At 46.9% G+C, this 25287-nt stretch overlaps 1 protein-coding gene across 1 annotated transcript in view; it reads left to right on the top strand.

Moving 5' to 3' along the window:
* LOC138582001 (chondroadherin-like) overlaps window positions 1-25287 on the top strand; it is a 162243-nt gene that overhangs the window by 55215 nt on the left and 81741 nt on the right. Inside the window, exon 2 of the mRNA XM_069652894.1 lies at window positions 2685-3127. Within this exon, the coding sequence (XP_069508995.1) occupies window positions 2685-3127 (443 nt within the window). The remainder of the gene's footprint in view (window positions 1-2684; window positions 3128-25287) is intronic.

Raw genomic sequence — 25287 nt, 5'->3', positions numbered from 1 at the left:
ACGACTACAACATTCCACACGCCACTCTGCTGCCTGGACAACACTCGGCAACATGCGATCTAGAAGCCCTAGAACAGCCCATGGTAACATAACGCGACGCACGCAAGCCTCCGCGCGGCCTGCCTAATACCTCGCAACACACAGGCCAGACAGCCAAGGAAAGGTAAACCACGATAATTACACGCACAGCACTCAAAGCAGAGACATTTAGCGAGCCCTAGGCAAGGCCCACCTCCATCACTACTCCCAGACCGCCTGGTGGGAGTCAGTTACCCAGAAGCTCGTGTGGGCACACGTGCCAACACAAGCACAGAAAGAGTGCGGAAACACTCACAATGGGCAAACAGCAAAGCCCAGGATTTCGACAAGTGAACCAAAATGTTGAGCCTACACACCAGCCCGTCAAGAACCAGCGGCGCGAAGGGACAGTATACTCAGGCTAGATAGCCCAGAAACCTCACAAACCATACTTATGAAGCCGTTAGACCCCTACACCACGGGTGCAGCCCTCGGATGGGGCATATGGCTCCAGCAATTTGAACTCTACCTTCTAGCAAGGGACATAACAGAGGAGAAAAGAAAACGCACACTTCTGCTACTTAACATTGGCGCTGCAGCATTACGCCTGTTCAACACACATCCTAACAACGGGACAGCAGACAATTACAACCTGGCCAAAGCAGCGCTAACCAACAAATTTAAGCCCAAACTCAACCCAGACTATGAAAGATTCCATTTCTGCATGACCCGACAGAGGGAGAAAAAGACAATCTACGACTCGCGCAAGAGAATTGGCAGTCGAGTGTGAATTTCCCTACAAAGACTTTGCAATCCGTCTGCAGATCCTTAATGGGCTATCGTCCGAGAAGCTGCAGCGAGCTATAATGTCAGAGAAGACCGTTACGCTAAATCGTATAATAGAAATGGGAAGGCTCTGAGAATGAACAGATGACCAGGTAGCAGTAATGGAAGCTGTTCAGATAAAAAACGTACTTAAGCGTCACCACCACAAACCACGCAGGACCCTAGCGGCACTCAGGACTGAGGTACGTCTTACCTCCACTCAATAACATTTCAGAATTTGCATGTGCCTCTCCTTTGCCCCAACACCCACCTCTTTTCTGTTAGAGCCACGTGCTGCAATTAGGCTGCCATAATGTCAGTTGCACGATACATGCCCACTTCACTTAACATATAAAATATACAACTTTCCACAACTGAACACAGTTATTTATTTTATTTGAATTTTTGTTCAACTCTGGCCCTACACAGAGGGCCTCGGAGCATCTTACAAGGTTCAAAGATTAAAAAGGTGGGCTGTGAAACAGAGCTACAAAAGGTTTTTAGGATAGGATAGAAAGATTAGGGTAGATGAGTGGTGGCAGAGGAGATGGAGGAGCGAGGTCATGTGTGGAGGAAACAGGTGTGCTTTGAGGCTCTTTCTGAAAGTGGTGATGAAAGTTGTGATGGAGGGTGCAGTGCGGGTGTGAAGAGGTAGGGTGTTCCATGCCCTGGTTACCCAGTAGGTAAACACTTGCTTTTGTATGCATGTTAGTTTGCAGAATGGAATGTGTAGTACATTTTGGATTGCAAGATGGGGTTTGTGGTGGATGGCTTGGAAAAGAATGCAAAGTCCTTTAAAGGCAATTCCTTGGGGGAACGGGCAGCCAGGGAATGGGAAGTTTAATGAAACAATGATCAGAGCTGGGTAACCTTTTTAGAGCCGCCATCGTTAGTGAAGCTACTGTTAGCTTGAGTTGAGGTAAATGTGATTGAGACCTCAAATTCTTGTTTTCTGTAATATTCCCATTTTAATACCTTTGATTGGAAAAAACACCAATGGGATTGTCGTGAGAATGAGGCACTCCAACTGTAACAAGACAGTGATGTCACAATTGCCCTGCAACAAGAAAGTGGCATCACAACAACGGTATAATAATATAATGTTCTAAAGTGTAATATAGCTTTCACGCCGCGGCTTTGGTGGCGGACATGGGCTTTAACAGGTCGCCAGCCTGAGCTTTCGGGATTTACCGCGGTACGGATCGTTTTCTTTCTTTATTTCCTCCGATGGGAGATCAGCTCTGCGCAAGTCCTTTTTCCTGTCAAAGATCTAAGTATTTTTAAAAAATGGCTGCTTCCATTAGCATGCAAGAGGGATGCAGTCTCTTTTCTATTTCAATGTCAGCAGCCATTTTTTCCCCGTTTTTTTCTCCCTTTGGGTGCCGACGGTGAGGTCACAATCATGGCAGATTGTGATTGACCAATCTGTCTTCCCCGGATGTTAATAGCTGAATTGTGTTTGTAGCAGGAGACTCAGTACCCCAGTTTGAAGCTTTAATCCAAGTTTTTTCAGATGCGCCTTTTTCGTGACCTTCCACAGCATCGCCTTGGGTGTGTTTAAAGCTGTTCATGGAGGGAGGGGGATGTATATGGTTTGGTAGAACACTTTGGCAATATTTCGTGACATCCCTGCGTCGGGGGCACATGATACCTCCATGCACACAAGTGTACTCTAACCTGCCCAGACACATTACCAGCTGTCTCCATTTTGCTGCTGTTATTACTGTTTGAAGTCGTGCAGTGTGTGAAAATGGCTAAGAGAGGAATGTAAGTATGTGGAGAGGGATTATGAAGAACATGGCTTTCCTTTCTGACAGGTTTTCTTTCTTTTACCCACACAGGTTCGACATCATGAGCAGATACTGGACCTTCCTACTGGTTCTGGTCAGAGTTATTCTGCCACTGAAGGCTGAGGAGACCTCCGCCTGCCCTGCCAATTGCGCATGCCTGGAGCCACAGCACCACATCCTGTGCTCCAATGCCAGTCTGACCTCTGTGCCGTCCATCCTAGCTGAGGGCACGCTGGAGCTACGTCTAGACTACAATAACCTGACAAGCCTTGACACTGGAGCTTTCTTAGGCCTTTCACAGCTCTCTGCCCTTCATTTGAGCTACTGTGGCCTGCGCAACATTCAGCCAGGGACCTTTGAGGACCTGCACAGCCTGGAGTACCTACACCTGGACAACAACCTTCTGGAGAGCCTCGAGGAGGGAACCTTCCGGAACCTCAGCAGGTTACTGTACTTGCACCTGGAAAACAACAAGCTCAATTTTCTTGGCCCAGGTACAGAAATCGCATTGTGGGCGTTGTGCACAGGGGCGGGGTGCACAGGTCAAGGAGAGTTCCATAGGTCTAGGTAAGGGAAGGACGAGGAGTCAACAACAAGAGTACCCCACACTTGTGTAAGAAGAAGAAACTGCAAAGGGCTGATATAGAACACTAGGTTCAGGTAAGGTGAAGACAAGGCCTAAATCTGGGATCACTGTGTTGCCAGACAATGGGGAGGTCAAGGCAAGAGGAGATCACCAGACTGAGGTAAAGAGAGGACAAGGCGGAACACCTGTGTGATGATCCACGTTCCAGGCAAGGTGATGCTTTGGCAAAAGAAGAGCAACCTAGGCCCAGATAAGGAGAGCAATGGGTGAAGATCAGCTAGAGTACTTTAGGCCCGAGAATAGAGGGAAGTGAAGGTGGGCAACCTCAGGCCAAGACGACGAGAAGTCTGGGTGTTAGGTAAGGATGTGGCAGAGGACTGCAAGAGATCCCTGGAACCTGGTAAGGAATAGATTGAGCGTTGTGAGAAAACCCTATACCCAAGTAAGCAGAGGACTAGGCCCTGAGAGAAACGTAGGCCTTAAGAAGAAGAGAGCAGGGCAAATGTCAACATGAGTTCAGGCCTAGAAAAGGACGGGGTGAAGGCTACGAGATAATATTTGGATCAGGAAAGAATGGCGGAAGAGTTGCGATGGAACTCTCGGCTGGGGAAAGCGGAGGGTGAGATGTAAGCCCATGAGAAAACGCTTGGTCAACTAAAGGCAAGGATGTTTGGAAGAGAGAAGCAGCAAGAGAAACCTAAATAGAGAGGGGGCTGGAAGGCCGTGAGAAACCCCAGCTAAGGAGAGGATATAGCAGATAACCATTAAAGAGAGACGCAGGATAGTATGGGACTGGAGGCCGTGAGAGAAGTTCCCAGGAAATTCAAAATGGCACAGTGCATAATAGGAGAGCAAGCTACTCAATGTATTGGATGTTGCATTCTTAGTCCATTAACGACTTTCTTGTATACATTTGGGGCATCCATCCCTGTAGAGGGCGAGAGTGAAACACTTTGACACAGCAAAAGAGGAGCGTCTGAATCCATTTGCAGCGGACTGTGTTTGCACATACCCACATGCACAGCCTTCCATTACTCATTTCCTTTGCCTACCATCTCATCCCATGGCATGCATGCGGGAGGATAGCCCAGGGGCAATGCGCTCGCCTTGGAAGCAAGACGATGCAGCGCATCATAGGTTCGATCCGCGGGTCTGCGCTTAGAAACCTCTCGGTATTAAGCGTGTTATAAATAACCAATTATAATTATAATAATGCATGTGTGCACTTGTAAGAGGTCATGGGGATGAGTACGTTGCATCTACTAACAAAACTTATAGCCTCAGTAAGCCACTGAGTCGTGAACCTGGTCACTCCGTTTGGGACAAAGTCCCTTCCCACACTTTTAAATGAGCATAAGTAATAATTCATCAAAAATGAACAAATAGTCGAAACAGAACAGTGCATAATACCTTTATGTCACCAACAATATGTTGATTTTCTTTTGCAGTGAAAAATGACCACATAATATTCAAACCAAGAGTAGGTACATATGATACAAAGAATTACATCATTCATTGATAGCTATACGAAAACTTAAGTAGTATTCAAAATACGCAAGTACACATGGGATCTCACAAGACAAAAAGTCTCTTAAATTCCACAAAAAGTGGCTTTTGTCATTTGCACCACCAATGCTGCAGTGCCATTTTACAATCACATTAATGCACTACACGTTTCGGGGATCGGGCCCCTTCATCAGGTGTTAATGTTGATTGCATTTCTTGAACTTCTACAAAAAACACTAAAATATATATTGTCACTCTACTATTAGGCATGGTCCAAATGAACAAGTATGGGCTAATAATGGCAACACCAAAGGAAGTTGGTACAACTGACCTTCCAATTAATGTGGGTCTTCTACCACCACACTTGAAGCCGGCAAAGAAGATTTTCTACCAATCTCATTGAACTTCGGATATAACGACAATCCTGTTTGCTCTGAAAGGCAATCACTAGTACTATTCTTCAACCACAGCAGTTTGGATAAACCAATTCTAAAATGAAAAGAGTAAATATAGAAACTAACTAATAGTAAGAAACCACTCGTTCTATGTCTTAAACAATAATTAACAAAGAAAGTTAGCAACAAAGCTACAGTTCAAAAAGGTCCCAATAATCCCAATAACCCCAAACTGCACTTTACCTGACTGTCCTATGTTTTGAATGCCGAATCAGCCTTCCGTTCCGAATCACATTTAAATACTATAGTGACCCGTCGCATGATCACGATCTGATCATGTGATCGGAAGACAACTACGTTGCATCTACTGCTACATCCACAGAACCCTTCTTTTATATATTTCACAAGCATGAGAAAGAGCAAGCTATAGGACCGCAATCCATACAGCAAGCGTGTGGTATCCCCAAATTCGCACCTCGCCTCAATGGAAATGTGCCTTTGGCGAGCCACTGATGCCAACTTGGCCGATCCCACATAAGCATAAATGCTTTCGGGGCAGAAGATGGTTCTCAAACAATGAGATTGTAGTAGGAAAGAAATAGCCTCACTGTAAAAGAAGCCTTGGAGTCGTCCTTCTGGATTGCGAACATCATAGAGAAAAAGCTGTTTGAGGAGCAAAAAAGGATTGTGTTTGGTCTGTAGAAAACACAAGCAACCTTCTTAAATTCAGGTCAGGGTTCTACAAAGATGCAGCCAGAGGGAATCTACCTCGCTGTGCCAATTATGGCATTTCACCAGCACTGGCCAAATTAGATCGAAAGCCGCACACAGTCTCGGCTGTTCCAGAGCAAATCAGTCTCCTCTTCCAGAGTCCAGGATGACTCGCTTGCTTTGATGATGCTGTCTAGTGAATACCTCCCTGGCCTCCCAGGGAGGTCAGAGCTTCCCCCTTCGCCTATTTGAAGAATGTATTGGTTATTTTTTAGGTGCTACATGAGACTTGTAGTTTAGCCTGCACGGGGGCCAAAAGGAAAGAAACTCATAGCTAGATGTCATGAATCAGGGTGCCCGGAGTCATATCACTACATTCATATATTGCATATATCTATCACTGCTGTGATAGACCCCTTCTACCTCTGAAGGCGAATAAGGGAGGTCCACAAACCCCAAACGCGTTAGGCCACGTGAGCGCTACCAAAATCATCTGGCGCACTGGACTTCTACTAACTCTGCAGAGCAACTTTAGATGTCCCTCTGGGGGGTGGGGAGTTGTACCTTCATAAATAATGATCAAAGTAGAACTCCTTGCCCAGCCATGAGCCAAATATCGTCAAATTCATATTGTCAATCAAGGTGAAAAGTTATATTGGGTAACTGCAGTTCTATGAAAGGGGGTTCACTTTCTCCTCTTGCAATACATGTTTGTGAGGGTGTAAACAGTAACCTGTTGACCCTGCCTGCCTCATTGTTCTAAACCATCTCCCCTCCACCCCCATGTGTGACAGGCTGAAATGTATATCTTCGCAGGAAAGGAGTCAGAAAACGCCACCTTTGGATAGATGATCTGAAACAAGTATCCAGAATGGAAAGATTGATTTTATACAGGGATAAGAAAATGAATTTGTTTGATCAAATCTGGGGTAGATTTTTGGATTTATAAGACTATTGTCTTCCTGGTTTAGATCAAATCTGTAATGTTCCTCTTTATAGGGAATGTGTATTCATTAATGTGATGATCCTGACTTTTCTGTTTTATGTTCATTTATTGGTTATATATTTTGAGATGTATTATATTTAAAAATCAATAAACATGTAAATTAAAAAATAAATAAATAAATAAAAGAAAACGCCACCTTGTTCAGACCAGATAGAACAGCAGCGCTGTGTTGCAGGCGGAAACCATCATTACTCCTCAAGATGAAGACAGAAAAGGCAGCCTTCATCTCCTGGATGTTTTATGGAATCAGCCTGTCTCGTAGACTCATCTCTCCGAAGGCAGCTCCGCAGTCTTCCTGAGAAGAACTCAAATCCAGGGACACATCTGGCCACCTGGCTCTGAGAAAAGGAAGGCCCCCCACAGAGAAACCCTATTGTCGCCATAGAGAGAAAGGGGTGAGTAACCCTCACATTACCCATAAGCACAGAACTCAGAACATCTTCAAGTGACAGGAGTTTGGGGTGGAAAGCTGACCATGGGCTCTCTGAGGATGAGCGCTCGGTGGCATTGAGGTTCCCTCCACACATTCCAGTGAAGGGCCGTATAGAGCGGCAGTCACTGATGCTTGTGTAGTCGGCTATAAGAATCATCCTCGTCTGGAACATTCTCGGGGTATCGGCAATCTCCTTCCCAGGGCAAGCCGCTCGAGAAAGCCACAGCAAGACAACTGCAATAACAACCCCGTCACCAACACCAGCTGCAAAAGGCTCCGCTAATGATTGGAATATTACATTGTACTGAAGCGGCTGCGCGTGGGATGATGTTCCTAGACTCAATGACCGGGGGAACATGGTCATTCGTGTTCTTTTAACCCTTTCTATGCTTTTCAAGAGCACAGGACACAAGGTCGTGTTATACAGGTTAGAACATCATGCAACAAAAGGTCGGCGCTTTTGCAACTTTCTGGAATGTAGAAAACAAAAGGGGGAATGGGCCCTTTCCTTAACCCCGAACCAACTGCCCTGTGGTTCAGCGTTTATGGCATCTTATTGCAGCATCTCATATCCAGAGAAAAATATAAAGCACATGGACTTGTAGATGGAGGATGACCACACAAAACACTCTTCACTGCTTAATTTATATATCAAACCTTTTTTCTTTTTATTAAAAAAAAGTCTATTTCTAAAAATCCATTAAATTATACAATGACACCACGCAGCTCATTCTCTTTCACTCATTCACACTCATACTTTCCTCAGCACAGAGTCTAAATTGGTTTTATAAATGAAACAACAGTACCATATCTGTCATTTTTCTAATCTTATACAATTGAATGCTGTTTAGGTCCCTAAATCTATTACAGGTGACACTGTCTGTATGTTGTTGTTCCAACAGATCCTCACGTCGACACGTGTTTCAGTTGCTATAATCGAGCATCAACAATAGTGCTCTCTTGTTAGTGCAACCTTCTTCAGGAAAAAAAAAACAGATATATTTTCTTTCATATATGCGAGGGTGAGCCACACCATCTACAACAATAAAATAGATAAAACATGCATCAACCTTTAGCACCTTCTGTCATCCTCCTTTTTTTCAAAACATACATATTAATGTTGCCCTTCGACCCCTGCTTTTGCATGAGGTGATCTGGGACGCAGGCTCGCCTTGGAACAGCTGTTTGGAGCAGAACAGCGCCTAGAAAGAACTTGTTTGAATGAGTATGGACACTTGTAAAGAGCTCATTGCAAGCACACACTTGAGAAAACTTGTCTAGCTCTATGAAGGGGTTAACACTGTATATCAGGGCGCCCACCTTGCTCATATATAGCTTTGAGGACTAACCACCTAAAATGGGATGCCATCGTCGTCATAGCCTTGGGTATAACCCATGGAGCTGAGCGGAAGTGGGCGAGAGGCACTTGGCACTGGTTATGAACTTCTAGTAAAGGATGTGTATCTTACATTCAAGGGGCCCGCAAATAAGAGTCGGGAACTGGGCATCTTCAGTACCTATGACCAAAATCCAGTCCAGCAGGTGGCAGAGGATGATTAGGGCCAGCGGTCACATTTGACATTTAACCCTGCAATATAATAGTCATAAAGGTGAGGATTCAGGAGTCGAAGCAGACCTGGTTTCTGCTTCTCCATCGTCAAAAGTCTGGTCTGGTGCCCCTGGTCTGTTCCCGCAAAAGGCACTTGTTCTGTGTGATGCTGAGCCACAGACAGGTCTTCCATTTTCTAAATAGGAACTCTATCTTGCCACAAATGCCACTCAAAGGTTAAAAGTTATTGACTTCTGGAGGGGAGAACATGAGATGCAACTTTGGTGCACGTACCCCAATGTTAATGATCACCTGCAGGGCGTAGCCTGTGCTGTTTTTTATGCTCCCTGATAATCAAAGGATGCCACCACACGTTTTGGCCTTTACTTCTTGCTTCAGTCCTCCCCCTACCGTGCATTGTTTGTGTACCTTTTTGGCACAATGAAGCCCATGATATGCACTGCACTGCGGGGCCAGGGGCGTGTATGTGTGCATTACATCATTTTAGTCAAGCTGAAAAGTGTGCCAAAACCCGGTTGCTATGTTCCGCTACCCCTTTTCTCTGCCTGCCACATGTCCAAACATTCTGACCGCCATGTTGGATACGCCACTCAAACATCAACTTGGAGGATGAAAAGGGGACAGTGTGTGCAGTGCACAAAGGGGAAGAGAATGCATGGGAGGTACTGGGATCTCCGTGCAGGTAAGAGGAGAGGTACAACTTACGTATGCAGATATCAATACATAGTCCTAACATGGGTCTGTGACTTCGATGGACTTCAGAGTTCATTTTTGCTGTAACGCACCTGAAGTGTGCACGAGGCGTTTTTTGGCGATTATGCTCCTGATATTGGCCCATGGTGTTAGAGAGCGCGTCCCTGGGTTATACAGGATCAGGTGGCTATGAAACCATACAAATATTGAGAGCAGATGTGACCTTTGGGAGCCCCTACTCTCTGGCCCCAGTTTTAGACTTTTCTGGCACCTATGTCAATTACAGGTGTTTTGCCTGGTGGGGCCCTTGGAAATCCTCATGGCCTTAGCCTGTACCAACACCTAGGGTTGGCAGCTGAAGAAGCGCCATGTGTACAGCTTACCTTACCAATTTATTAATACAAATCCTATTGGGCATAGGATCCCAAAATGCCTGACCACTCTACGTTTCTAAGTGAAAGACACTCGAAAAAGTTACAAGTACGGATGGAGCGGCATACAAGATGGCAGCCATGGTCAGCCTCTTCTTGGACGCAGTGTGCTGCATGCCTTCTACTCAGCCTTCAGCTGAATAAAAAGGAACTCGGGCTCAGGAAGTAGACTCAGCACAGCATCAATCCATTCCATGTCAGAAACCAAAAGGGAGACAGCTGCATGTTCTCTCTTCTCACTGAGGAGCAGAGTTGGGCACCCTATCTATTCAAGCAGAGCAAATTGACTGAGGACGAGCGGGCAAGTAGGTTATAGCAGAGTGCGATCGGGAAAGTGGAATATGCTCCAGCTTGCATTTAGTTTTGGCTAAACAGCGCACTGTTTTCACTACCTACTGAAGACGATGAAGCTATTGACTGGACTATGTACTTAGCCTGGATGGATACATTTGGCCAACCCCAAAGTCACCTGCATCTTCTCTGTTTTTGGGATTTAAAGGGTTCGCTGAATTATTAAGCGATTTGGGGAACAGATACGCTTAGCGATCCATTTTCAGACACATCAAATGTATGCAGGCGAGGTGAAGGCTCAAAGTCTGTGGCAGGACAGGCAGCAGTCTTCCTGGTCAGACATCTAGCAATCTGATGACTATTTGCTTCAGGAAAATACCTGGTGCCCACCAGCAATGTTTGTTTCATTCAAAGTTTCTGGGCCCCACTTGGAACAGCAGAGCAGTAGAAGAGTACTTCAGAGCCTTACCCGAGGATCATGAGAGAATCATTGCAGCCATTGAGCCTAGAGGACAGTTGCTGGAGTGGCACTCATTCCTCAATTCACCCCCTTGCAACTGACAAAGACATTGTGACAATGCATTAAGTACACTCTATTAAACATCATAGTAATAATTATGGTTCTTGAACATGTTCACATGTGCCTTTATAGTTAACATACAACGAATTGGTGTCCCCACAGCATTACCTTATAAAACGGAGGATTGATTTGTGAACCCTGAATTTAGCCAGGGGTTACACTTTCCCCTTCTCTATATTCGGGGAAAATATCCTTGTCTCCGAAGATGCACCGGAACCTCCCATAACACCCAGGTGGCAATGTAAACATGGATTTCCGGTGTCAGAGAATGGGGATAGAAGGGCCTGGCAACAGGAACGTTTCAGTGGAGTCCTGGAGATTGATAACTGACTGGTCAGCACTCCCTGGTTGATCTTCGGTGGGAGACGGGCTACCCTCTGGGGAGATATCCTGTTCCGGTCAGTGGCCATCTGGAGGTTTAAGTTTGAAAAAATCTAACGGCAGGCATGATAGGTACTTCATCCGCAACTGTGGCCGGCACAGCAAAGGCTTCTGGGAAAGGTTCATGCGCATGGAATATTCAGGACAATGGGAACTGGATCTTGGGAGTGTGCAAAGGAAGACCACACCTGTGCAAATCCTAAGTAAAGATTGTTGCCAACCTCTGTTGGCTCTGTGCCAGAGTGGAGCAGCTTCTGATGTACTCATTGCATTATCCTGCATCTGGAGAGCTTCACAAGCCTCTGCATATGGTGATTTTGCAGTTCACGGGCGCTGCCTCATTGAGGCCTTACAGGATGCTGTGCTTCCTCTACCTGTGGATCAGGAATCAGAATCTCATCCTCGACTAGAAGAAGAGGGTTCTGGGGGCGTTTGCTCTTCACACAGTCGGAACATAGGGCGATCGCCCAACTGATGCTCTACAATGAAAGGTTGAGACTCCCACTTATCACTGAGATTCCTCTGGCCTCTGTAGCCTGCACTGCCAACAATCAAATGATCGGCAGGCTGCGATCAGTGGAACGTGACCTTAGCATTGTGGTTGCATGTGCTACTGTGTGCAGTTTTGTCTGCAGCTGCCTGTGCAATCTGGAGGGCCTACTCTAGCTGGTGTTGGAGCTGTCTCGCATAGCTGGCATAGTTTTCACCACAGATCCCATCAGGTGAAACTCCAAATCATAGGTACACTGGAAACCTTGTATCATGGCTGAACATTAGGCAATAGGGCGTGAACATTGGGGCATAATTCTGGTACAGTTGTATAGAGGCGTGGCCTCATGCTGGTTTTATCTGCTCTTCTCTTCAGGCTGTAGGGTGCTGAGCCTGGCCATGAGAGTATGCTTGAAATTCTCATTGGTGGGAAATGCCTGCTCATAGCGGGTGGAATGATCAGTAACCCGCATAATATTCTGGATTCATTGCCGGTTCATTATCAGACACAGGAAATCTATTCAGATGAGATTCTTAGGGCTGGATATTTCTAGATGCCAGAGGTAAGTGGCAGGGTAGGCAGCTGTATTCCTGGTTACACATCTCACCCAATTGTGTCACTAGGTTTCAACTTCAGTGGCCAGACGTAACAATTGAAATCTTGAGCAGACCAGTTCAAAGGTTTGGTCATGGTCAAAATGGCCATGATGTCCATGGATGGCAAAGAGTACAGCCTGACCAAAGCGGTGGGGTATTGATATGATATGGCATTTATGACGTACCTATACACAAGTGTTTCAAGGCGCGATGAGGCAAGGAAGAGGGAACAGAGGGAGGACAGAGACAATGATCTTACTAGCAAAGTGACATCGAGATTGCGCAAGAAGTTGGTGTAAGACTTGGTTGCTGAGGCGGCTCTTCTTACAGAGACATCTGCACCAAAGACTGCCACTCCGACAGAAAGACAGGCTCATCCATGGTAACTGAGTGTTTCAGCTCCCTCCATTGCAGCTTTCAGAAATGTAGCAATTTCTGGATCTAAGAGATGACCATCTCGGGCCAGTTGAAGTAGATCAATTGACTCCAGGCCGGTGATGTTGCAGCACAACTTCACTTTGGGTTCCCAAAAAGTCTATGTTCCTGGCTCTGTCTGGGTCCTGAAGGATCGCAGATTGTAAAGTGGCTCAGACTCCGGCAGCATGAATTTTCTTACGGGTAGCGGAATCAGCTGGTGGAGCATAAGGTCTACTGGAGAGAGCATTGTCTGGTCCGCCAGAAGAAAGGCTCAGATCAGAAGACATACAGTTTACAATGCTTTTATTTAACTCAAAGAAAATGCCTTACTGACCCTACTCCTAATAGGGAAGTTTCCTACCTACCATGCTAAATTAAGGGTGCTTGTCATTATTAGTAAAAATAATAAAGCATGTCCAGTGTCCAAATTCTAAGTTCTTAACTGACCCTACCAATTCGAAAAATACCCAAAAAGGGAAAGTGGGCACCATAGGTTGCCCCTTTGTTCTTATCTACTCTGCCGCCTCCTAGAGGGTCCAGGAATCTCTCATAATATTACGTTTCTTTATCAGGAGATCGTTTTTCTCAAGTTCATCAGTTCACGTCTATCTTGTCATAGTTCAGCAAATAAAAAAGGGGTTTTCCTCAGATACAATAATCCTGAATTCTCAAGTTCCAAAGAAAGTCAGTTCTCTCAAAGTTCATAGATGAAGGGTTTCCCATGAAAGTCCAGTCTTGCTTGATTCTGCTTTCCCCTTGGGCTGATTCTTGATTTGCTTTATAGGACTCTCTTGGCTCCCTTGACTCAATTGTTCCCATATTATCATTCAATCCATAGGGACATGCGTATCTCCTACCGGGGGATCTTTCCCTTGGTTTCTGCTTGGGCTTTTGAGCCGTTTTACCGATTCTAAGGCTTGGGGTTTCTGGGTTCCCGTACCGCTCTTATGATATGTGTTTGCTTCCCCTTCTGGGCCAGGTTGCCCCTGATACAGTTTTGTACTCTTTGTTATTTCTCCCCTCAATTTGGTTTGGTCTCTGTGCCCCCCTCGACTGTCAGGAACCCACATACCTTCTCTACAGCAGGTCCTGCTTCCACAAAGTGACATTGGTGTTCTCTGTACCTCCTCAGAGTCCTCTCCGGTACGGCAGCGGGAGCGTGTCCTCGCTCACCACCTTGTTCCTCTCTCTTTGGTTTCTTGTGGTACAAGCAGGGGACTCAGCCCCCTTTTGCTCGCTGGGGTTGGCATTGTTTCTTGGGCTCCAAGCCCATCACGTCCTCCACTTGGTCATGCCTTCCCTATTTGTTAGCTCTGCTCGACCTTTCCAACTCCGCACAGCCCTGTGCCTCATTGGCCAAGTTTCTCTCACTCTCAGGGTTCTCTCCTGGAGTCTCTCCAGGTCTCTGTCTGGACCTCCTTCCAGGTCCTTCTCCATGCTACAGCTGGCTCTGTTCGGCAGCACCTCTCCGCCTCTCATTGACATTGGTACATTGGAGGTGAGACGATATGCAAGTGAGTAAGTCCATGTGTCCTTGTTATTAGATGCACAAGAGGTGTGTTTATTGTCCAGCACCTAGAGAGATCAGCATTGCATTGACCCTACCGTTTAAATGTGTTTCCTACATTATTTGTAGTTCCACATCTGGAAGACAGATCCACCTCTGATATTCCCATGTATGCGGACAATGTCTCAGTAATAGGGAGTTCCTTACTGGAATGGGAGTCCCTGTCCCCTGGTGGGAGTTACTCCCAGTAAGGTCCCGCTTTCCCATCAACTAGGGAGGGTTTTGCTTAGCAGGCTCAACTCCTTAGCCTCAAAGGGGGTGGCTCCTCACCAGGGAAGAAGGGACAAAACTCCCAGATTCATCGCATTTGGCACCTTTGTGGATGTGTCCAGGTCTAGTGGTGAGCAGTGAGCCACCAATATCCTGTGGCATCAAGCTTTGCAGATTTCAACATGTAGGTCAGTGGATTGTTCTCTGTGTGTGCCATGAAGCTGGCATGCAAAGGTTCTCATGAAACATTTCTGTTATGGCCCACTTCATAGCCAGGAACTCCGACTTGTGGACAGTATAGCTCTCAACAACTTGAAGTCCTTGGATTGCAAAGGTGATGGGCTTTGTTCTCCTGCTACAATAATACAATATTTCTACATGCAAGAGGTAGGGCTGTTGTGAGTCTTCCTAGGCCAGGACTGGCACAAGAATGAACATCTACAACTGCTCAAAGGCCTGCTCGCATCGCTTGGTCTGCCTCTCACCAAATGTCTTACAAACGTTATGCAATGGCTCCTTGGGACTGGTATTCTTCACTTGCTTATTCATGGATGGGTCCCATTTACTGAGATCTACAAATGGTTGGCTGCTGTTAGAGAATCCAGGGATGAAACTTCAGTAGAAGCTGCAAAACCATGAAAATCTCCACAGTTCTTTCAATGTCTGGGCTCTTGGCCAACTGAGTAGAGCTCTAGGCCAAGTGAGTAGAGCATTGATCTTTGCTGGGCCCACAGCAATCACTATGTACCTAGTGTACTCAACACTCATCAGGCAGAATTGTCACTTGTCCATGGACACCTTCATGCCTTGGTCTTGAAGACAGTCAAGAACCTTCATGAGCCCCCTGTTGTGTTCCTCCAATAACCTCCAAAACACAATGACAGCAAGGTATAACATTACCTCCTCTGTCCTTCTTCTCCATTAGGTTTTTGGAATGTCGGCAGCTCATCATAGATGCATTGGCGGATCTGGTGAACCCCTAAAATCCCAGGGGGCAGAGGAAAGCTGTCCTCTCATAGTGACCCAAGTGACAGGAATCCGGTAGCACCAGGGCTTCAAGTGGGCCCCAAGTCGTCAAAAACCAGGAAGCCCATTAACCATGAAGTTAAAGGGCTTCCTGCTGCCTCATTACTCTTTACTCAGAAGCAAAAGGAGAGACGGGCACTCCATCCCTCCTCCTGTCTCTAAGTACAGAGACATCACGCAGCAGGCCAACTTTTCACTCAAGGAGCCCGTGGTTTTTAACCACGCGGCTGCTTTAATGGAAGGGCTGCCTGTTGCGTGTGGGAGCTGGCACACACTGATGTCACACCTTGGTGCGCCCAGACCCTCCTTTTGGAGATGGATGCACCAAAGGTAATTATATCGCCATTGCGCCTCAGCACCCCTGCTTTTACCAGCCCATGAGCTAATAAACTACCTGGAGATCCCTGGGTTGCAGACACCTGAACTAGTTGGCGCATACACCTTTTCTGCAAGAATTCCTGCACTGCAGTGGTAATGCAGTTTGCACGTATGCTCTAGAAGCGCTCAAGTGCATTTGTGAATTCATGAAAAATTCACCCGATTAAGATTTCCAAGATTGAAGAAAATAGGATCAATAACGTATTAAAAAAGTGACTGTCATGGTAATTGCTTAAACATTGAAACGTTCTCTTGGTTTGTTTCTGCCGTCCCCCATAAGACGCCTCTGTAATAAGAGCGCTGCCCAGCCCTTTCTTTGTCTTCCAGCACAAGACCTGTTTGATCTTCTCTTATCAGACTTTGGTCCTCCCCACCTGCCATCCCCTCTACATTTCCACACCCGATGGCACAAAAGCGGACATTCCAATTACTGTAATGCCTTTATCAAAGACCCTTCCCTTGAGGGCTTTTTCCCCAAGAGGAATCTCACGTCCTTGAATGGCTCTGCAAAGACGCTGCTATATGTTCAGTGACTTACATTGAATTAATCTCATGGTACCAAGTCATCATGCAAATTGCAGATATAATGGTTTGCAAATACCGTGTAACATGTTGTAAATGCCATGGTTGTTTTGGTCTGTTTTGTATGTAATGTCTGAAGTCCCTTGGGCGAGGAGGGTGGTCTTTCATTAGTGGGCGTGGCCTAAGTACACCCACACTTAGGTTACACACCCTAACGAGAGCCCCCCTCGATTTATCATCCCACTTAAAGCACTGGGTAGCACCAACTATGGAGATACAATACTGAGAACAATTGCTGCCCATCCGGCAAACCAAGGTCTCCCCTGTCTGTCTACTCAGGCGGTGGTTTATTGGTCAGGTTTGGGATTTTTAAAAGCAATAGTAGTGGATACACATCCTGACATCTCCATTTTTCTTCCAAGCCACAACTTTGAGAGATGAATAACTCCGGGATAATTCCAACTTCGAGTAGGTTGTCCAGATCGTTTAGACATCACCAGGGCCAGCCTTTTGGATCTTTCCCTGAAATAGTGTCTCATTTTTAAAGTGGACCCGAGGTTCCTCAACATGTCCCTTGCTGATGTCCCAGGAACCCATTGAAAACATTTTGGATAGTTGCTCGCACAGCAAGTACTGATCTATTTCATAGAGTAGTAACTTCCCAAAGTTGGGATTCTTTAGGTCAAAACTTGTTGTGGGCTATTAGGCAACATTGGCTGGTGCCACAGACTCAATTAAGTTAAAATGGGCAATGGCTGTTCATCTTGGCCAAGAGGATGGCTCAGGGGCAACGTGTTTGTCTTGGAAGCAAAACAATGCAGTGCAACAGCAGTTCGAATCCTGGTTCTGAGGCTTAGAGACTGGTCCCTGATATTAAGTAGGCTATACAAGATTAATGAATGGCTTTACATCATGGCAGACAGATGGTCCCATTGATAATCCAAGCCGCCATCCATCACAATGATCCGCTGTACAAGTAATCTGGCTGGAAGGGATTGCTGCCATCTTGCCTCCATCAGTAGGCATCCTGCCCAGGGGCCGCTACTGAATGAAACTCTGACAGGGAAGATCACAGTGGTTTGTGCAGGGATGCTAATCCACACAAAATGGGCGTTGCAGACATATCTGTCTGGTCCATCAGGTGGTGCTCTGGACTAAAGTTGTCTCTGAAGGAACGCTCGCTGGCATACAGGGTGCATTGACAACCTGCTGGCATATCGCAGTCCAGCCATCTCCTGGCCAATGCAGCTAAAACCAAAGGACACGCAACCCTGGCGTGTCCAATTTGGACAAATATTCACCACCTCCCAAATAAAAAAAGGCCTCCTGGCTTACATCCCACCCTCCTCCTGATCCTCCTACAATCTATAAGAAGCCTGCTGCCCAGCTGGCACACACATCAATGATCATTCATTCTACATTGAAACACATGCATCCGCATTCATCGTTTATACAACATTCATTCTTCACTCTCACACCCAAACACATGCATTCAGCACCATTCCTCATTCACATCGACACTCACATTCCCCCTCCGACCCACACAGCATTAATACGCTCTCACATAAACAGGCGCACTCAAACAACACGCCCCCACTTACAGGTACAAACACTTGCATGCATGAAGACACAAATACATTGTTTTTCTAATGTTCTACCTGCATCCCCGTTCTGGATTCCGGTCCTATCGGGCTTGTGCTGCCTTGGCAACACTGACCTATGTTCGTAGGCCAATCTGGATATATTTTGTACTGTGCCACAGTAAACAAGCATTGGCAAAGCCAACAGTTTGGGCTTTTGCGTAGGTATGGGATAGGAATTTGCTAGCCAGTGATATATTGGTGCTACCTGGACATAGGATCGCAACAGTGGGGACATGGAGCAATTACCTGGGCAAATATTGTCAGTACCTGGCAAATGCTCATCTAATACCTCAAGCCAAATCTCTTGGCTTTGTCATTGCTTGTTTTGAACAAGCTTGCAGTGCATGAAAGAGATATAAATCAAGTGGCTGAAGACACACCTGATGAAGACATTTGTATTACACATGTAGCCATCTACAGCTGCAATTAAGCCGTTAACTCTCTGCAGACTACTTGGAAAAAACACTGGCAGGCTCAAGTTTAATGTTAATGCTTGATAGAGGGAGCTCAAAGAGATCCCAGAAATATGTGTTTAGCGCAGGGAGGGCCACGTAGTAGTTGGGAATGGCCATAGTGATTAGCATGGACATGATCAGTCCATGTGTGGGTAAACAGCCAAACAACACCACAAACTGTGTGTCCTTCCTCACATGTCATCTCACTCCTACCTGTGCTGCAATGCAATTGTTTCAACTTATAGGTGGTGCTTAAGCGCCACCTAATAGCCCAAATAAAAAATAATATCGAGACTGGCTCACCAACGTAGGCCAGTGTTGCCATGTGAAAACAAAATGGACATCAAGAGTAAAGTAAACATGAATTATGTTTGCTTTACTCTTGATGGCCTTAAAAGCTGGCATACCCCCTCTGACCCCCATTTTGAGGGTGGGCAGTGCCAGGACATGATATTGCAGCCTCATTTCCCCCCCACCCCCCACACACACATGCCTCACTTCCCCACGCAGACAGGCCCTCAGTCATACAAATTCAATCATCTATTTCTCTTATTCTAACATGCACTCTGACAGCCATGATTTCAACGTTCACTCGTGCACACATGCAACAGACACTTTCTCATTCATACTCCTTTCCTATAGCTCTGGCCCTGATGCCATCTTTCACAGAGGCACCCGCTCAGCATTCACAGGAAGCAGAGAGAGCTTCCCGTCTCCTGAGGGCTTGTGCAGGAGAGCCGCAGCATCTCCCAAGCAACGCCAAAGGAGGCCTAGATATGTGCAGGGCGGCGCACAAGTGCCGCTGCCTAGGCACATTTAGTCCTGCAGTTCCCCAGCCTGCATCCCCAATGAGCAGTGCAAGGCTGGGGAAACAAACACTGGGGAACTTAAACCGTCAAAGGGAAACCATGTTTTTACATTTGACAGTTAAAGGTAGCCCAGGAGAGCGTGGGAGCATTTTCCCTGGGCTGGCATTGGCTCGTCCATAATGGACCATGGGCGGTCATCACCCCCTCATGGAGGAGCCGGCCCTGCCTCCTTCCTCCACCTGATCTGTGGGCCCCCCTCCAGCTCCTCCTGCAACCATACAATGCACACTCTACCTCTGCTGCTGTCTGCTTTTAAAGTGCATGGCTGGTGGTGCTGTGCCTTTCTTGCCCTCCCCCCTGTAAGGAAGGCATGGTATCAAGATAAGGCAGACACAACTGATAACAGTTTAAGGGTGTTTATTAAACTGTAAAAATGGTTCAGATAAATGCCAAATCTAAACCTAAATCTAAGATGGGAGCAAGCTACGATCATCAAATAATAATAAGGCAGTACTGATGGCGTCTTGTCAAATAAAAAGGGCCTATACTAAAAAAAATAACTATTGCCAATCCTTACCACTAAATTACAAAAGAGTGTGGGATAGTGTTCGCAAGAAAAAAAAGAAGTGTTCACAAAATGATGAGTCAGGATGCTATAGACGGGGTTTCCCTTCCCCACGTTTTTTAGCACAGGACTCTTGAGCATAGCACACTCCTGGGCTTCTCCAGCACGAGCTTACAGTTCGTTTCCACGATATCAGGACCTTCTGTGACCAAGTCTCTTCTCATACAAAGTCTCTTGCCTCAGAGGACCTGATGGACCAGAAACAACAAACAAAGGTTCCTCTTCAGTAATCTTCACGTCGCGTGATTTCTCTTCACCCTTGGATCCCCTTCAACCTAGCTCCGGTCCGTCCCTTGGATCCCCCTCAACCGGGCTCTGATACGTCGTAACTTTGGCCTCCCTCAGTCGGGTTCATTACGGCCTTTCACTCAAAATATCAGCAACTTGTAAACTTCAAGAATCTCAATGTCTTTTTAAACAATCATTCACTGTGGACATCTCTCAGCCGGGTTCACATTTGTGATCACAATGTTCATGGGTGTATCATGGTTCACCCTAATTCGCAGGCCTCCCTCAGCCAGGTTCACATAGCCATTCTAACATAATTCATGATTCTAGCAACTCATCAGAAAAGTGGGGTTCCTTTCTCCTAGCTGTCTTCCGGCATCCCTCCGTCGGGTTCACACTTGCCATGGTTTCACTAGACCCCTCAGTTTCTTTTCTTACCTAGGTCCCAGTCTCAGCCCCCAGTCAGGCTTCACATACTTCTATTCACACAATGTTCTTGGGGTGTTACTGGTCACCCTAATTCATAGGCATCCCTCAGCGAGGTTCACGTTTGCCAATTATCACAACTCACTTAGTTTTCACCATGTTTCAAAGACTTTCGACTGTACGAGGGATTTTACTTGACCCTCATATGACCACTTTGAAACTACACATGGCCTCCCTTAAGGCCTCTTGGTCTTTGTAGTTTGGTTAGTCAAAATGTTCTTAGTTCAATACTTTTCCTTTCTTCAGCAGATGACTACCAGATAGAGTCCTTTCGAATGAGTACCCACGTGGCGCCGGACCACTCCATGTCTGGTTCCGACTTCACTCACAAAAGACCTTTGTCTATTATCCTCGTTCTGTATATACAATGTTGCCACTGCAAACTTGAGCTCAACACAGTCCGGTCTGCTCTCTGTTTCTTCTGACTCACCAGCTGTGTTGAACTTGTTGGCATTTCCTTTGCCACTGGAGTTAAGGACGGTACCACGATGACAACCGTTTCTCCCCGCCCTGACAATCAGTGCGGTAGGTTTCCACGTACCGCTGACATCCGATACACCACTCGCCAGCTGCGATTCCTGGTCTTATGTTTTCTTTCACGGAAGCTTCGCAGATCTGGTTTGAAAAGGGCAAGGGCAATTCCCTCCTGGTCGTCCTTTCAGATCTCTCTGCCTTTCTCCTCTGTTTGAACTGCCGTCCCAGGAACGGTTGCTTCTCGTGTGTTCGGTCTTGCTTAAAGTGTGCTCTCATGCTCTGCTTTTATCTGTGTGGGGAAGGGAAAGGGCCGTCAGGTGTGTGTAGTTATTATCAATTGCCTGACTCTGCCTGACCCGTGTGTTGGGACATGTCAGGTAAATGGCCCTAGTGTTAGTCCAGTGTCTTTCATGGTGTAAGAAAGTGTTTGTGTCAGAAGGGGGTAGAGCTTCTGAATATCCTATGGGATAGGATGGGGAAAAGGTGTTATAGGGAAGGGGGAACCACGTCTCACCTGTCGGTGCCCCACTTCCACTCCCCAAGGACCCCCCATCCAGGTGATCCTCCCGCACTGGTCCACCTCCAGGAACTGGATCCAACAGCGGTGGCCATGTCCTGCCCACCTGGATGACAGATCCCTGGGGACTAGCAAGTGAGACACCTTCAGGTTTCTCACACCCCTATTGGTTGCAATGCTCACATGATTTCCTGCACCAATTAGTGCCTGCCTTTTGCTCAGGAGGTGAGTTACACAGCCAGGAGACTTAAAAAAAAATTCTAAGCCTCTCCCTCCTTTGCACTTTCTGATAGTGCCAGTTCACAATCCACAGCAATTGATGCCTTTCGGACTTCACATTGTTTGTTTTCTGCTCAGGTTTTCCTGGACGCTCACAAGGGAATTGTGGGAGTTGAGTTCTGAAAGAACCGTGAGTAAACTGTGTCTAGCAACTGTACTGGGAGGCATTGAGAGTGGTATCAGTATTGACATTTGTGTCACAGGCTGGTTTAAGGGATTGGGGACTCTCCAACTCCGGCTTCCCGAGTCTGGGACAGGGCTGGTAGGGTTTTTGTTCTGGTGTGCCTCCTGCCCCCAGGTTGAATGAGGTCCACATCCACCCCACTCTAAAAGTGTCATGACCCTGTCACAGCTTTTAACTGGAAAAGATGGTATTTTTATTTTCTGCTACATTATATCATATGGACAATTAACTGGGACAACCTGAAAATGTCACTGGCCCCAGCACCACCATTAGCCCCCTAGTAGGCTGAAACATGGAGCAATTGAACATAATATTATTTTAAGCAACACAGAATATTTGACCAATGCCCAGATATCTATCAGACATACCTTGGCTATGCTGGCAGCATAACATACTGAATTTATAAGATTAAAAAACGCAGAGAAATACTACAAAGTCCAGTCCTCACATTGTCCAGCGTTCTACTGCAAAATAAGCTTTACTGGGTATGACAAAGTTCCATGTCGTGGGCTGGCTGATGGGACTGTAGAGACCTTGGCAGCTGGGTGCCACAATCTGCAGCATGAGGCGAGCCCAAAGGCAGTATATAGAGGAGCCCCCATGTTACCTAGACCATCACCCTTTGGAAAACATGGACCATGGCTGGCCTTCAGAGAATAGCTGCTGTAGAAGTCAGTAGCACAAAACAGTTGCCTCCAGAATTTTAACTTTTATAAAAGGCCATGAGACAGGATTTACCCCCTTATGTGACAGACGATAGCGAGGAACAGCTACAAGAAGCGCAGATTGGGATCTCAACAGGCGGGCCGGTACATAGTGTGCGAATTTGGCCTGCAGATACTCTGCTCCCAAGCCATAAAAGGCACGGGGCACAATACACATGGATTTAAAAGAAATCTGGTTGGCAATGGGAAGCCAGTGAAGTTTCTTCAGCAGAGGAGACATGTGAGATCCAAAAGGGGGGCGAAGTATGGAATGAGCAACCGCGTTCTGCAAAAGTTGGAGCTTGTTAATCAGATAGCGCAGTTGAGCCAAATAGAGAGAGTTGCAGTAGTCGAGGGTGTTCAAGACCAGAGCAGCCACCACCAGGGCCTGACATTCGGCAGGAATAAATGGCAGGACCTTACGCAGAATGCAAAGCTTGAAATGACCGGCCCTGCATACCATCGCTACCTGGTCATCCAGGGCAAGAGAGGCAGAGATTTTAACCCCCATATTCCTGACTGATTGGGCCAGCATGGGGAGGGAGCCGAGGCTAGTCAGCTAGAATTCCGAGGTCCAGAACAATTGGGGAGATGAAGTACCCACAACCAGGACCTCGGTCTTACGGTCGTTAAGCTTCAGTCAGTTTCTCATCATCATCAACCCCAGGTCCTCTAGACATTTCTTCAGCTGGGACGCTATGTCAGATTGTGTGACGTCCAGAGGGACAAGAATCTGGGTGTCATCCGTGTAGGAAGAGTAGCGAAACCCATGTGCCCAGATGAGAAACAAGAGAGATCTAATATAGACATTAAACAGGATGGGAGACACTGCTGATGCCTGCGGAACACCAAAGTTCAGTGAAACCAAAGCCGAACAGAAATGGGAAGAGAGATAGACTGGGACCGATCGGACAGGAAGGCCGTGAACCAGTCGAGAACTCGGCCGGAAAGGCCGGTGTCTGAGAGACAGGAGCTCAAGATGGAATGATCAGCGGTGTCGAAAGCAGCCGACAGATCTAACAAGAGGACTGCCCCAACACCACCCTTGTCTACCAGACACGCCAAATGGTCCATTACCGAGTTCAGGGCGAATTCAGTGCCCCTGCCCGGCCTGAACCCAGATTGGAATGAATTGAAACAGTGAGAGGACTCCAGAAAGCTGGATATGATATGATATGATATGGCATTTGTAACGCGCCTATACACAAGTGTTTCAAGGCGCGACGAGGCAGGGGGGGGAACAAGGGGAGACAGACAACGATCCTACTAGGCCAGGTGTCATTCAGATCGCGCAAGTGCAAAGGGTAGAGGGAAAGGGAAAAGTGCAAGGGGGAAAGGGAGAGGGGAAAATGCAGTACAGGGTTAATAGCATACAGCAAACAGGATAAATAACAAGGGCCAGCTGGTGGCAAGTGCGAAGTAAGTGCAGACAAGTGCTGGGAAGGGGGGCTGTAGGGATACAGACACAGTCCCGTACTGCAGGGGTTGCCATGGAGGCAGTGCAGGGGAGAGTGGCTGGGCCAAGGACTGAGAACGGTGAGTGGCCCAGTTGCAGATTCAGTGCAGTTTCAGTAGTATTAGCAGGGGAGAGGGGGAGAGAAAGCTGAGGCAAAGAGGAAGGTTTTGAGGTGCTTCCGGAACCGGTGATGGTTCTCCTCAAGTTTCAGGAAGGCAGGAAGGCTGTTCCAGAGGGAGGCCCCTGCAGCAAAGAGAGAGATCTGCCCCCAACTCGTTGTTTGGAGAAGCGGCTGACCCTGAGGGAGTTTGAGGCGGATGAGCGAAGAGCTCGAGAAGGAAGATATTCGGGAAGAGAGAGTTGAAGGTATTTTGGCCCAAGGCCCCAGACGGCCTTGTGGACAATGCAGAGGGTTTTGAACTTGATCCTCGCAGTCACTGGGAGCCAGTGCAGTGATTTCAGTCCTGGAGAGATACGGTCCCTGGGCTTGAGGCCAAGGACAAGTCTCGCAGTCCTGTTCTGGATGAGATGCAAAGGGCGGAGAGTAGAGGCGGGCAGATTTAGATAGAGGTTGTTACAGTAGTCCAGCTTCGAGAGAACCAGGGCTCTAGAGACAGTGAGCTTCTGGGGGAAGGAGAGGAAAGGAAGGATACCTCTGAGGAGGTGTAGCTGGTAGCTCTAGAGCCCTGGTGTGACTTCTTAGAGACAAGAGGGGGGACACCAGTGCTTCCATTACCTTCATAAGTAAAGGAAGAAGAGAGATATGGCGATAGTTAGGCAGTACGTCAGGATCATGAGAAGGCTTCTTTAAAAATGGAACCACGAATGCATGCTTGAGAGATGGAGGAAGCACGCCACTAGAGAAAGAAGCATTAACAGCAGTGGTAATATGTTCGATCAGGTCAGCAGATGCAACCTTTTAAGAGACCCAGAGGTATAGCATCGGCGGAAGCAGATTTCAATTTCAGAATAGCCGACAGTACATCAGAGTTTGAGAATAGAGGG

This window comes from Ambystoma mexicanum, chromosome 3q (genome assembly GCF_040938575.1).
Source record: "Ambystoma mexicanum isolate Mex_15411 chromosome 3q, UKY_AmexF1_1, whole genome shotgun sequence".
NCBI classification, from domain to species: Eukaryota; Metazoa; Chordata; class Amphibia; order Caudata; family Ambystomatidae; genus Ambystoma; species Ambystoma mexicanum.
The sequence above is the reverse complement of the archived record's forward strand: the minus strand, read 5'-3'. Positions and strand labels throughout refer to the sequence as shown.